We start from the raw sequence: 14,820 nt of genomic DNA, 5'->3' as shown, positions 1-14,820 counted from the left end.
CCACTTCTCTTAATAAAGCACCAACTGCAACCAATTCCCTTTTCCCCAACTTCCCCACCAACTTTCTGATGAAGAAGCCAGAGGAAGAGGTGAAACAAAGGAATTAGAAAATTCAAAGACTATAGAATTAACCCCTAAATAATGAAGAATGTGAATACAAAATAATAACGTTCAATACTTTGGCAATGTACAAGTGTGCTACCAAAGTTGGCCCCCAATTCCAGTAAGGAAATCCAATGAGATAAGAGATGAAAAGCATTCTGAAAAATTTAAAGTGCAACATAAATGTCAGCTATCATCATCATCATCATCGTCATCATCATCACCACTATTATTATAGTAGAACAGCTTCAAGACATTCAGGGAGAGGACCAGGAAGATTAAAAGCATCATTTCATTATGAAAGAGGAATGTAAAAAACTCACTGATTTACCATGTTAAAAAAAAGATGGCACATTTATTGCTACATAAATGTTATATACATATTGTGTTTTCTGTTACAGTGACAGAAAAGTTTTTGAACTTCTTGCTGCTGGTTGAAAAGGTTTATCAATAATACCTTGAAATTTGACACAGGGTACAAATCTGCAATAAACCAAAATGGAAACTGGAGAACAAGATGAGAAGCAATTCATCTCGGACAATTAGCTCTTACAATACTCCATAGGTACTACACGGTATGCTAGAACCCTACTATGGTCTTAAAATGCTATTGTAAATTTCTGATATTAATGAACAGGTTATGGTAAATAACCCTACATTTTTTACTACCTAATATAGTAAAATAAAGTAAGAAACTTTTTACTGAAAACTTTTTCGATTTCAAAAATCTAGAAAGAGTAATATTTAGAATTCAAGAAATTTTCTTACAAGATTATTGTATAAAAGACTAGCTACAGTGAAAAATAAGCCAAATGTTTTTTCTTTCTATTTTATGAAGGAAAGCTTCTGGGCATACTGCAAAGTCTAATATAGCCAAAAAGACAACAAGCTTCGAAGAAAAAAGGCCAGGCAGTGGCATGTGGTCACTCACACATCATAAGCAACAACTTCTGTTTAGCTGATTAACACTGAAATGAAGAACAAGGCCACAGATAGAGTCAGGTGTTATTTGACAGTATTTGCAAATTAAAGTAACCAAAAGAGTTCACTAAATCCACAAATGACTAATTTGTTAGGAACCATCCTAAATGGAGGATCTAAAGTTCTGTTTGCCTGTTTTTTTTTTCTTAACATCATATTTGTTCTTTCAAATGAACTGAAATCTCTGAATTGCAAAGTGATTTAGTTCATTTCTTCTGTGAGCTGATTGCCACTGTTGGTATCGGCAAAAAAAAAAATTTATTTGCCAAGACAACCTTGTTTAGCATTGTTTTTTCTCCCAGGGTTGTTGCAGTGGAAGACAGGTTTTCTGGAAGTTCAAAGGGATCATAATGGGGAGTAGGGGAAGAATCTCCATAGATCAGTGATGAGGTGGGTTTTGGGGAGGAACACCTTAATGCACACTATTAAGATGGACTAACATGTAATAGGTTTAATGCTAATCTGGCTCATCTCCTTGGGATAGGGGCAGTTGGTCTGCAGTTGATTGAGTCACCCACTGAACTCCTCCCGACTAACCAGCCATCCAAATGACAGAGAAAGTAAAGGCTACGATATGGAAACAAATATTGGTGACCACTGCTCTATATTCCATTGGGTAATTAGCTCAGAATGGTGTGTTCCTTCATCATGCTACCTGCCATGGTGACTCCCAAGCTTCCTTGAGTTCACCATAATCACAGCCTGAAAATCTCCTTTGTATTTAAATGCATTTTGTGCTTACTTACAGCTAACACTTTACATGTACTATATATGTAGTACTTAATGCTTGGAAAACAAAGCAAATTCTAACAAAGTAGATTCTTTCCCCGGAATTTACACTTCACCTTATTACAAGCTTTACTATGAAACCTAGAAGCCTGAAAGGTTTTATCATTAGAAATAAAGCAATTTATCTAAGGAAAGTGTCAGGGATAAAATACCCTTTCTAAAACCTAAGCAAGGCAAGGATCATAGTTGGTCTCTGCTCTCTACTCTAACATAAAATGCTCAGATCTTGGCAGGGAGGGGTTTGGACTGTGATTATAACTGATCAGATTATCAGAGACCAAAAACAATGCCCATAGAGGGAGGAAAATAACAAGGGAAAAATTCAGGGAGAAAGGAAAAAAAAAAAGAAGCTCTATTGAAGAATATTTTCCTGTTGCAAGGAAAACACAATTCATATGGCAAAAGGAATGGAGAGGGCAATAGAAGCCTTTTCCCTCCCTTTTTTAAGACACTAATAGGTATACTGGGAATGCTAAGGGTCAATGGTTGTCACTGCTTTGTTCTCTGCATGGGAACGGCTTTTATAAATGCTGGCATCAGCTGAGTGCAGATCAGCTTTCCATATCAACTTTTCCCTTTATATGTAGACCTTTACAGTTCCTTAACAATAAATAAAATTTGTAGTTACAATGCATTTGTCAATTCAGTTTAGGCACAAGGCAACTTCCACGGTGAGTGGAGAGATCGAGACAGTCTCTGATTGTGCAGAAGCGACACACTGCTTGCGACAGAATGATATGTTCCAAACATTTGACGGGCTGAAGTTCTATCTGATGAGCTTTCTATCTTCACTTCTTCTGATGCAGGTGTTGACCACTTGCTTTGATCATAAGATTGCATTTGAATTTCTTGCTTCAAGTGTTTTTGTTTTGTTTTGTTTTTCTCCTGTCAGATTTGTGTCTTCAGATAATCTGAGTTGTCTGTGTCCTTGTGAGGAGAGGTCACCTTCTATCTAGCCTACCAATCATTCTGGAACTCTGGTATGGAAATCAGGGGAGAAGAATAAGATGAGTTAGCATGAGACTTGTACATAGTTGTTAGAGAATTATTTTATTGCCATGGTAAACCTTATTTATGCCCCACTGATTTAAATCAGAAGTTCATCATACAATCTACATTTGCTTCTATTTTCAGATATGACAAATATCACATTAAAAAAGTAGTAGAAATAATAGAAGTAGAAGCAGTAGAGTCATGGAGATGTTGTGGAAAAGGGACCTAGATGATTTTCTCATCTGGCTATTCCTGGACCCTGTAATTCAACTCATCCAGTTTTCAAATGAAGAAATGGAACTTCACTCTCTATTCAGTTAAGTACAATGTTAAATAATGAAAAAAAGATTATAGCAGTTTATCATTTATCTGTTTTTGTTAGAATACTAAATATTCCAAATAACTGATACTTATCCTAGTTAAGTGTCTAAGTCTGTTTTTTTTTATTTTAATTACTATAGATGGAAGCTTTTTAATGTAGTTACTGTCACCCTTCTATGTCTTATTAAACAGAATATTCTAAATAGGACAATTTTTTTTAGTGTCTGAGGATCATCAACAGGAATAGAAACTAAGGCAAACCAATGCTGTGAAGGATGTAATACAGTGTAATATAGCCTTTAGGGACAAATGAGGGGCTACACTATCATTTTTATCTATATTAAATGGACATTCTAGTCAAAGTGGTATCCTTGATGTTCACTGTACCTGGCCCTTCATCTCTTACCTCCATATTTTTACAGAGACTGGTCCCTGTGTTTTGAATTCTTTTTCCCCTCCCCTAATTCTTGTTCCTTTCAAGGATGAACTTGTGTTATATCCTATAAGGTGATATTCTATTCCTGATTACCTTAATGTTCTCTGTCACACTGAAATTATTTTGTATTGATTTGTATGACCATAATGATTTTTTCTCAAAAAGAATGTAAGCTCCATAAGGCAGGGCATAGCTATTTTTTGTCTTTTCATTCCTAACATCACCCCAGTCTTAGCTGATGGTTTGTTCTTTCAGCTCTTTTCTGGCTGTATCTAGAAGCAGCTTTCCTGACTTTTATAGCAACTACTTTATTGTTTCTTCTGTAAGATCTACTATTACGTAGGAAGAACCCAAGATTGCCTCTTGAGAGTGTAGGGCTGCCTCATTCTATAATGCCTAAAGTTTACAGTTGGAACTAGCATTTGTGGCATTATTTTAAGTACTCCACACTCACCCTACCTCCTTTTATTTTTATAAACAAAATTGAATTTGGGGTCTGTATGGGTTAGGGCTAATGGGTAAAATGCATAGTGGAAATCATAACAAAAAGGGCCTTTGGGAGAAAATGACTACTTATTTGCTATTCATCAAAATTTTAGAGGCTCAGCTTTAAATGAGATAGTCCTAGAAAAGTCTAATAGGGGTGGCTAAATAGGATAACCACATTCTAGAGCTACACAAATGAAATAAAACTTCTTTTATGGAAGAAAAAGAAACATCAAATAATCTGGCTAACAATTTTAGTTTCAATTCATGACTGACTAAAATGTAATTGCTTTAAAAATTAAAACAATCATTCAGCAAACATTTATTAAGCATCTATTAGGGGTTAAATCAGTTGTATCAAACTCAAAATAGAAACAGATCCCTACAAACTATAAATTAAAATTATCTAGGCTGTACTGTATTTTTGTTTATTTTGTTAAACATTTCCCAATTCCATCCATTTCAGTCTGTTTCAGTCTGAGAGTTTGACTCTGCTGGGCCAAGGAAAAGGTATATAATGGAATAAGTATTATGTTATTCAGTCTTTTGTTTTTGTTATTGTTTTAGAAATTACCTTTTTTAAACAAAAATAGACTTGATATGAATGAAGTGGGGGGAAAATTCAAGTAATTTAGATTCCAGGGTTAGACTTTTACAACATAAGTAATGGATTTCTAATATTGTATGAAGGGCAAAAACATCATTACTAAATAACTGTTTTTATTAACCATCCACCATAGTGGTAAGATAATTCTTTGAGGATGACTCAAGATAAAGAAAAGAGTACTGACACTATGCCATGATTTCATCTCCCCTTTTTTAACTTATTAAGGTCACATCCATTAAAATATGGGTCTACTTGCCAGTTTGAAAATGGCTTTGACTCTGTCAGTATACCTAGAATGAGCTGAAAGAATACTGTTCTTCCTACTGATCCAAGTGGAAGTGGATGACAAAACTTTTAGATAAACTGAGACAATCAGATATTTCTAAGCAGAGAAATGTGCAGTGTTATGATGGCAGACTATTCCTGAATGGATGGTCCATATCTCTATTTGCTGCACCAGAAGGAAATTCACCCAAGTATCATGGTATGATTTTTTGTGGCTAATTAGATCTACATAGGGTACTAAGAAGGGAACAAAAGTCCACTAAGATTCATATTTTCATATCTTGAAAATGGTAAAAAATTGGGTCTTAAGATTTGCTTCCCATGCCAACTTTTAGAACAGAAAGACATCATTAAAGGATTCCAAATAGAAGTTTAACTAAAATAATTCCATTCTTAGGTTCTCACCTAGAGAGATGTAAATCAATTTGCTCAGGCAGTACAACACTTTACCTCCCCTGCTCTTCTTCCCACTTCAAACCCCTTTGCAAGCTTCTACCCCAGACCTACCTGGCCGGTGTTTACATATGACCCATAGGGTTGGTAGTTTCACTAAGCCCAGGATGGGTTCCTGGCAGTGTGGTTGGTGGCTCTGCCGATACGGCAGAAACTTTTTCTTCTTCCCTTCTCTTAAGGCAGGCTGCTTTGGGGTTTAGGTTCCTCTCTATAACAGAGCAAAAAAGGAGGAAGGAAAAGTCTTCATTATTAAACAAAAAATGGAACCAGATGCCATAATTCTTGTACACAAAATTACTATTCTTTACTAGAGTTCTTGATGCCCATATAACTATATCATACTGAACAAAATCACACTGTAGATCCTAGTGAATATCAGTTCTATCCCCAAAATGTGAGTTCAAATGAAAAGCTACATCCATGTCTTCCACTGTCCAAATATTTTGTCTCGTCTCTATTCTATGTTACTTCTGTTAGAGAGTCTTCTAGGGATTGCTTTGATCTGTACCAACACCTTAAATCTAATCCACCCTACTCTGGGGATGAATGTCTGAGCTGCCACTGTGAGTGGCTGTAACCCCCTGAGCATCCTGTAGAGACGCAGTGCCTTGAATTGATATGAGTGCTGACACCATCTGTACCTGGGAGACATCTGGGCTCAGCCTGGAATTCCATCAGCTTAGAAAATGCTTTATAGTAACAGACAGACCATTCAGCCAGCCCCAAGGCAATGAAAAAAATCCCAAGGATTTTCACCCTGGAAGTTAAGCGACAACCTCTCAAGGGAGGTAGGGAGCTGGGCATATACTGTTACTTTTCTTTGATATAACTGCAAAAAGAACTACTTCAATTGCTGTTCTTGAACTGGAGGTAAAGGAAGGGAGATGGAGTAGCTTTATCCTCATGTTTCTAAAATACAAAATAGCTAGCTTTTTAACCAGTTCAGACTGAATAACTAGGAAGTGGAGTATACGTATATAAGGGAAGGAGGAGATTGACTTATAAAGAGAAATAAAGAAGAAAAATTATGATCAAAAGAGGAAATAAGTTCTCTAGTGGAATTTTTTTTTACAAGGATGCTAATAAGTGCATGCAAGTAAGCTCCATTTTAACCAAACTCCACCTATGAAACATTCCCAGGTATTTGAAAAATCCCGTGTGAATTAGACATGAAAATCAGGCTCATTGAAAAAAATTTGACCTTTATCTTGTAAATGAAATCTTGTGGCTAGCTTGATAAACTTCTAACACACACTGAGATATGTGAACTCATTTAAAAATGATTTTCAGAACCATATTTCAATAGACTCGATTTCCTTGGTAATCTTAAGTATTTTATTTTATGCATTTAATTTTTTTTTCTGAGAAGGGGTTCATGACACAGAAAACAGTAAGAAGCTTTGATCTAATAGATTTTAGAGACTTTTCCAAGATCATTTCAAGAGAATTCTAGTCCAAAAACTTATTGGGTGAAGGAGAGGAGCTGGGTAAAGCTAAAATAAAAATAAACCAAAGAGATAATGTAACAGAAATCATGTGAGTGCTGAATAAGTTCCTTTAGGTGATGAAGCAGCCTATTTGTGGTAAACAGGTTGAATACTACTAGAATATCCATCTGTTGGGAAAAGGCTAATAACAAAGACTAAAAATGGATCAATTTCCCTATGGCCTTTGGAGGATGGGTAGGGTGGATCTTTTATAATTGACTCCACCTGTCATGGTGAGGGAATACAGTTTAGAATTGTGGTACTTAAGATTGTTCTCTGAAACAATGGCAAAAACTTCATAAACTCTCAGTTGGTCTTTCCTAGATCCCTTAGGCACTGTAAGACTAATACTGCAACTGACCTTCTTGACAGGACTTGTCAGATTTGTGTGAAATGACCAGTACCTTGGGTAGGAATGAGAACTTAGCAGAGGTGCTAGGGCTCTCTCAAAGGGATCTGTTATCGTCTTCTTCTTTTAGAACAGGGAATCTGCTTATTTGTTTTTAATTTCTAGATCACATGCCATTATGAAGTCATGTGAAAAACAGGATTTCCTAAACCTAATATTTTTTTTTTACTATAAGACTATAAACTCCATCAGGGCTATGTAAGATACAAAGCTATATTTTATCAAATTTTTTTAATCTTCCTACCATTTAAAATGCAATTCTGCCCACTGCAGTTCTTCCAAAAATCAGGTATATTAAAGACTTTGATAATCACTAGTAATTTAGACCAGATACTATGTGTTTCCCAAAACTCAGCTGCCTTGTCCTCTAATCATTGACCTGAAATAAGAGCACTCTTAGATTTATAGAATTTTAGAGCTAGAAGGTATAGATAATAGATTATCTAGTCCAACCTCTACAAAGCCTGGAATGGGGACACTTAGTTGGTTTGTTAAATATGCCATTAAAGAAATATATCTGACACTTGTGGTATACTGGGGTCATGGAGAACCTCCCATTACTCTTTATTTCACTCATTGGATGAAGTGCATTTCCTGTCCAAAGATACAAAATACAATCCAAGATTATGCCCAGTTAATCCAAGCCAAGTTCATTAGTTTCTCAGAAAGAAATTAAAAGAAGCCTTACAAAAAAGGTCATGTGTATACGACAGTGTTAGGATGGAGGAATATAGACAGAACTAAAAAAATATGTGGTACTGATTAAGTTGCACAACTCCTCAAAGGACCACTAAAATCACTTGAGGTGGTAGAGCAAGACTGGGGTAGGAAAACAATTAATGGCAGCAGTATACTTACTAATGTGTACTTATGACCATGAGAAGGAAATGTATGTCAAATGGCACTGTGATGAAGTAGGTTTATAGTACTTGAAGAGCCAAGAAAAACCAAAATCTACATAGCCTGATGAGATCTGGCTTGGGCAGGCAAAAGGTTGAGTATCAAAGTTGTGGACAGGGATGGAAGTATCAGGTATAGTAGTTCTGGTTGGAATGAATTCAAGTTTAGAGATGTCACCTAAGATGGGGAGGTACCAGAAGGCAACTTAAGTCTAGGCAAGTAAGGCTACAGTCTAAAAGATCAGACAAGAGTCAACAGGAGCAGGAAAAGTAAGTTGAGTGAGGGTATTCATTCTCTGTGAACAAGATTGTAAGCCAACAAGTAGTGAGTATATTCAGAAAGCAACCATCAGTCAACAAGCATTTATTAAATGTCTTAATCATCAAAAGCGACTGAAGGTGAATACTGTCCAATGGATAGGGTAGCAGAGGGAATGGGATCATGGGGAAATTCTGAAGTCTTGTGTCTATGGAGTCAACCCTCCATTCATCTCCCCTCTTCTCCCCCCCCCCCCCAAAAAATAAAGGTCTGTCCTTCTGAGTTAGAAAAGTTGTTATCTTGCCAATGGGGAAGTTACTTACCTCGGACTTGCTGTTCTAGACTGAGGATGACTGCCACGGCCTGGTGAAGAATAAGGAGTTTTGTCTGGGGTTTTTCACTCTTTAAGTGAAGCTGACACATTCTTCCCAGTTCTTTGAATGCCTCATTAATATCTCGCACACGCAAGCGTTCCCTGGCATTGTTAGCCATCCTTCTTTCCTTCTCCCTTTCTACTTTCTGCTCTGGGTTCAAATCTTCATCTTCATTAGTACTGCTACAAAATCAAAACAAAAGAGACACAATTATTTTAGTTATCTCTTTTTGTTTTTGTTTACTATATGGTGGGAATAGGGGGCAGAGTGGAAGTGGAGATGGAAAAATTTGAAAAGAAATATACCCTCTCCTTTTGTACTGGAGAAAAATGATTTATCATCAGTTTATGACCTTTAAAATTTCAAGGGCATTCTCTGGAAAGCCTATGTTGGACTGAGTTGTTAGAAAAAATCATATAAAAGAACAGGGATTTCTAACCTGCTCTTTAAGCATCTATTGATATCTGTCATGTCAGCTATAGAGAGGGGACTCAAGTAATTCCTGTTAACTTACAAATCGTGGAAATGTTTTAAATATTTTAGGACAGCATGGGATCCAAATTTCTTTACTAACTAAAAGTATCATTCTCAAAAAGATAAAAAAAAAATCAAGATGGCTCAGAAGAGTAGATAATATATCAGGGTTGTAAGAGATCTTGATTAGAAAGGCCAATTGGGTCCAACCCCAAAACAGATGAACTTCTATACAGAGTAAAATGATAGTGATGGCTTATTATCTATCCACTTCTTCTTTCAGAAGAAGTGACAAGTGCCACTACAAATAATGTTAAGCTTTATAAACAGCAACTACCATAATAAATCATAGGGAAGTTTATGACTGAAGCATGGAAAAAACATATTTGAGCTTCCAATTGCATAGAAGCTCCATTCCAACTAACATAGAAATGTGGATTACAATAATTCTTAGCATTGTACTCTTGTAAAACAAAGGAAAAATTATACACATATAGATATGTGTGTTTTATAATTAATGTGTGTATACACAGAATCTGCAAAAGGACTCAGAAAAATTATTCTTTAACCATTCAAATTCTTATCTAGACTTTAAAACTTTGTGGAACTGTTCCTGACAAATCAAGTCCACTTAACTAGTTCTTTATTACACAGACTCTTTAAAAATTTCTAAAAATTATATCATATAATATATATATACACACATATATACATGTATACACATACACATACACACATACTATAGTACTAGACACATGTGACAGTCTTTAATTATGCAACTACTTTTACTTGTGGCCAAACTAAAATAAAACAGTCAATGGTTTTCAAAGATTTAATACCAGGTTACTGTTAAATACCTTGTTCTTCCCCGAGATGAAACCTTTATATCTTTTTGAGAGGATTCATCATCTGATTTCATGTCATCAGATGAGGGAGGTTCATGAAGATTTTCATCCTTTTCCTTATTTTCAGACTTGATTTCTGTTGGACCAACTGCTCCAGATTGGCTCTGTAGGCCACCTGATGATTCAAATGAGAAAGAGAAGTAATACTCAGAGTTATTACTCCATTATAAATGGGTTATTTCAGTTCTGAATTAGAACTAAAACCACAAGGAGATTTCTCTTAGTGTTTAATGACCTGTCCTGATTCTGAGTATGTTCATCAGGGAGATTGGGAGTGGGGAGTGGGTGGGAAAGTCATGCTCATAACAGGATGAATAAGTCTAAAAACACACACCAAGATCATGCCAGTCTTAAGTCTTTTTTTTTTTTTTGTCTATTCCTATCCATAATTCCAGAGAAAATTCCACTGCATTTATACTAAAAAGAATATACACGATCCTGAAATAACAAAAGGAGTTTTTCTATTATTACAAGGAAATGGATTATTTCAGGCTTCAGGCAGTTAAAAAAAAATCAAGCATACTAAACTGTAATTGAAGGTGGAGGTGAGGATGAAAGAGAAGCAATACTAACACACTAAAGTCGGCAGCAGAATGCTCAGTGTACTTGGGAGGGCACTCCCAGTTTACTTGTTAAGGTTTTAATTCTAGCTGCTTGTACTGAATTATCATCATTCAGATGCTGGAAGGTACCTATTCATATTGAGTGCACCCAACACACCTCCTCTTCTTTCCTAAGGGACTTGTATTTTCAGCTTCAGTCAAGGGTATAATTAAAGGAAAGAGAAATGCAGTGAGATTAGAAGTAGACAGGGAAGTGATTTCTTGCCTGAGGAGACATTAAACTTGACTCTCTTGGTCACTGAGTGTCCACTAGAACCTTATAAATTGAACACTACTAGTGCTTGGCACATCAAAATCAGTGCCTTGGGCCATGTTCTTCACTTTCCTGATTTCCTAAGGTACAGCCTAAAAACATTTTGGCAACTTGATTTAGAGACCACTGAAGACATATAACAAATAGAGAACACTCTGGCTACATTGTTAATGAAAAATAACAATGGATCAAATTGTTACCCCTGTAATTTTCTTGTGTTTTATGATTCAGGTCTGTGCTTGAAGCAGGGACGGTACTGGACAGGACTGAATGATTGCCATTAAGGTTAACAGAGTCTTCCCGATGAGTTCCAACCTAAAGCAAAGAAAGACATTTCTATCACTATCTTCAGGTCCAAAATATTTTAATTTGATTTAACAGAAAGGTAAAGAGGAGACATATAAAACTAAACATTTTAACATAATATTTTCTATTTCATAGATAAACCCAATGTTCTGATATTTGTTGCATTTTAAATCAAATTAAAACAACATTTTTACCTAAATGATTAAATCAAATATAGCAGATTACTATCATATCCTTCTAAGGGGAGAGTAGTTTCTCCGCTCTAGATTAGTCTGTTGACCCATTTTTGGATTCATATATTTGATGGCTAGTACTTTGAGCTCTACAGAAAAGAAAATCAAATCAACTGCATGAGAGGGTGCAATTTACAATGAGGAAGTCTTTCAGCTCTCCAAAACATGTCTTGGAGAAAAAAGTGTTTTTCCATTTTATTCTGTTTTTACTTATGTGACTTGTGACTAATCCAAATAAAGTTCATTAAAATCAACCTTGCTTTTGAAATTTTAATGGATTCATTTCTTTGTGACTTCCTCCAATGATGTGGTTCACAGTTCTTTCATGTCTTCTCATTCAGCACAATTGTATTCCTTTTTCCATGAATCTTTTTATTTTTTAAAGGGAATATACAGGAGACCTTCCACTGATTCTTTTAATACCTCTGAGGTACCAAGATGTTTGGATGATCCATTTGTTGGCTTTCATTTCTCTTTATCGATCTAGCCCAATATCTTTTCTGGGCATTTAATGAACTTTGCTATGTAACTTTTCTATTTCCATAAAATTTACAACTCTGATGCCTTGCCATGGTGGAAAAACAACCCTAAATTCCTAAAAAATATGTCAGTAGTATGCATCTCTTGACAGGTCCTATGAAGAAACTAGAAAAGATTTTAATGCAAAAAACTACATCTACTTTGCAAGAACCAGTTTGGCTAAGATCAGAAAGAGTTAATAATAGAATACTGGACAATAGATTAATTTTTTTTGGTTACACACAAAAAAATGAGCAAAATATATAAATCTAAACTGTGGGGGGAGGGGAATGAATTCCCATGAATTTTGTGAATGATAAATGATTTCCTTTTTGTTTTGTAGAAGTTTATTATCTCTGAGGATGAGCTCATGTTCTGTATTAGATGGTTTGAAGATATCTAGAACCCATTTCCATTGGAAACTATCTTTTATCATTATGTCATGGCTTGAAGAGTTCATTTCCTTTTAAAAGAAGCCATTGATTCAGGATTTTCTGCAATTGCTTAGCACAAAGAGGACAATTCCTTTAATAATTCCCATTTCTCTAGATTCCATCAACCCCACTGTTGTGCTCTTTCACTATGTATTTTTAATTTGAAGAATCCAATCCTTTGCACAGTATCAAGATACAAAATCATAGATGATTCAGGAAGTAAGAAAATAATTCAGGACCTGAATGAACCTGGAACTTAATAAGTCTATATCTAAAACAGCTTCAAAGGAGGAGAAAGTGGATGTAGGTATACAAAAATATTTATAACATCTTTTTGTAGAGGCAAACTAGATACTAGAAATTGAAAAAATGCCCATCTAGAGAGGAATGGTTGAACAAGTAGTGTTATAGGAATATAATGGAGAATTATGAGATATAAGAAATGAGGAAGTAGACAATTTCAAAGAGATTTAGAAAGAAGTGGTGTAGAGTAAAGTGAGCAGAACCAGAACTATTTATATTATATAGCATCAATGGTATTAAAAAATAACATTTTTGAAGACTTTTATAAACTGATAAAAATTGAAATGAGCAGAACAATTTTTAAAAAAGTTTTTAAAAAGTTCCAAATACATGTAACAATTTTTAGCATTCATTTTTTAAAATCTTGAGTTCCAAATTTTCTCCCCTTTTCCCCTTCCTAGAGAAGGCAATTTGATAGAGATTATATGTGTATGTACGTATATATATGTATATATACACAATTGTGCCAAAACATTTCTATATTGGCCATGTTTTAAAAGAAAGTTTTAAAAAAGTATGCTTCTATCTGCATTCAAACTCCATCAGTTCTTTCTCTGGAGATGAATAGCATTTTTCATCTTCAGACTTCTGGAATTGTCTTAAGTCTTTGAATTGCAAGGAATAGCTAAGTCATTCATAGTTGGCCATCATACAATATTCCTGTAAGTATACAATGTTCTCCTACTTCTGCTAACTTCATTTTGTATCAGCTCATATAAGTCTTGAGGAGAACAATTTATATAGTAACAACAGTTCTAGAAAGATGAATAACTTTTGAAATTTTAAGTAGTATGATAAAAAATGATGACCATCCATGTTTTGAGAGGATGGATAATGTAGTGTGTTATCCACTTCTGGAAAGAGAAGTGATGAATGTAGAGTTAAGGTATGAGAAATATATTTTTTGAATTTTATATATAAAGGAAATTTGTTTTTGCCAACTATGCATATTTATGACAAGACATCTCTCCCCCTCCCTTTGCCCCACACTCCCATGGGATAAGGAGTGAGAAGGGAAAAAGAAAATAGATTTATATTATTTTTTTATAACCTTCTTGTGAAAAAGACCTAATAAGGGTATTGCTGGATCAAAAAGTATGCACTGATTGATTGTTCTTTGGGCATAGTTTCAAATTGCTTTCCAGAATATTTGGATTAGTCTACAATTACACTAACAATGTATTCATACATACAACATAGTTGAACCCAGAATTTCTGACTATAAATTCAGTGTTAAATAATAATTCACATTGCTATAGTACTTTAAGGATTTCTAATTCTTAGTCCATATTTTTTTTCTACAAGTAAATTCATAACTATGCTGATTTTAATTAATACATTTAATTTTTTAGAAAGCTATAGCATTTAAAATAATTTATAACATATGTCTTTACTTATACTGAAGTATAAAAATGTATAAACTTTTGCTAAGTATACATATTTTCATTGTTTCTCATATTTCCCCCAGGCAGTCTTTCAAATTTCTCTCAAAGAATGGCAAAAATCAATCAGTAATTTCAGATAATTCACTGTAAAAGTCTTTAGAGTACATAAAAATACCAAACTGTTAATTCTGATCTTTAATCAAAAGTTGACCAAAAATGGCTATAAAAGACAGGACAGTCCAGTCCATGCAACTGTCTATTATTGTATTCATAATGAAACTGGCTACAGATGAAGCTTTTTAATGGAACAGTAGCAAACATGTCAACTAGAAGATTAAGCCTTTAATTAAATAGGTTTATTGCCCAGAGTTACACATGAGAACCACTGTTTTTCAATAAATCCTTCAATCCTAGTAAACTGCTGAGCTTTGAATCCCTCTTGAGTAATTAATATAGCTTTTATCTTTCATGTCTTAGTATAGGCTTTACCCAGAGAGAGATAAA

General features: G+C 34.7%; 1 protein-coding gene across 5 annotated transcripts in view; it reads right to left on the bottom strand.

Annotated features, from left to right (window-relative positions):
- Window positions 1-437: 437 nt before the first annotated feature.
- The window catches only part of TCF12 (transcription factor 12), a 402,673-nt gene continuing 388,290 nt past the window's right edge, over window positions 438-14,820 (bottom strand). For all 5 annotated transcript variants that reach the window (XM_023498571.2, XM_031955269.1, XM_031955268.1 and 2 more), the window contains 5 exons: window positions 11,337-11,451; window positions 10,213-10,375; window positions 8,831-9,063; window positions 5,508-5,661; window positions 438-2,849 (listed from right to left, as the gene is read on the bottom strand). In XM_023498571.2, coding sequence (XP_023354339.1) covers window positions 5,519-5,661; window positions 8,831-9,063; window positions 10,213-10,375; window positions 11,337-11,451 — 654 coding nt within the window. In that variant the 3' untranslated portion in view covers window positions 438-2,849; window positions 5,508-5,518. The remainder of the gene's footprint in view (window positions 2,850-5,507; window positions 5,662-8,830; window positions 9,064-10,212; window positions 10,376-11,336; window positions 11,452-14,820) is intronic.

The sequence above is a fragment of the Sarcophilus harrisii genome, chromosome 2 (assembly GCF_902635505.1).
Source record: "Sarcophilus harrisii chromosome 2, mSarHar1.11, whole genome shotgun sequence".
NCBI classification, from domain to species: domain Eukaryota; kingdom Metazoa; phylum Chordata; class Mammalia; order Dasyuromorphia; family Dasyuridae; genus Sarcophilus; species Sarcophilus harrisii.
This window is presented reverse-complemented; position numbering and strand designations above follow the sequence as displayed.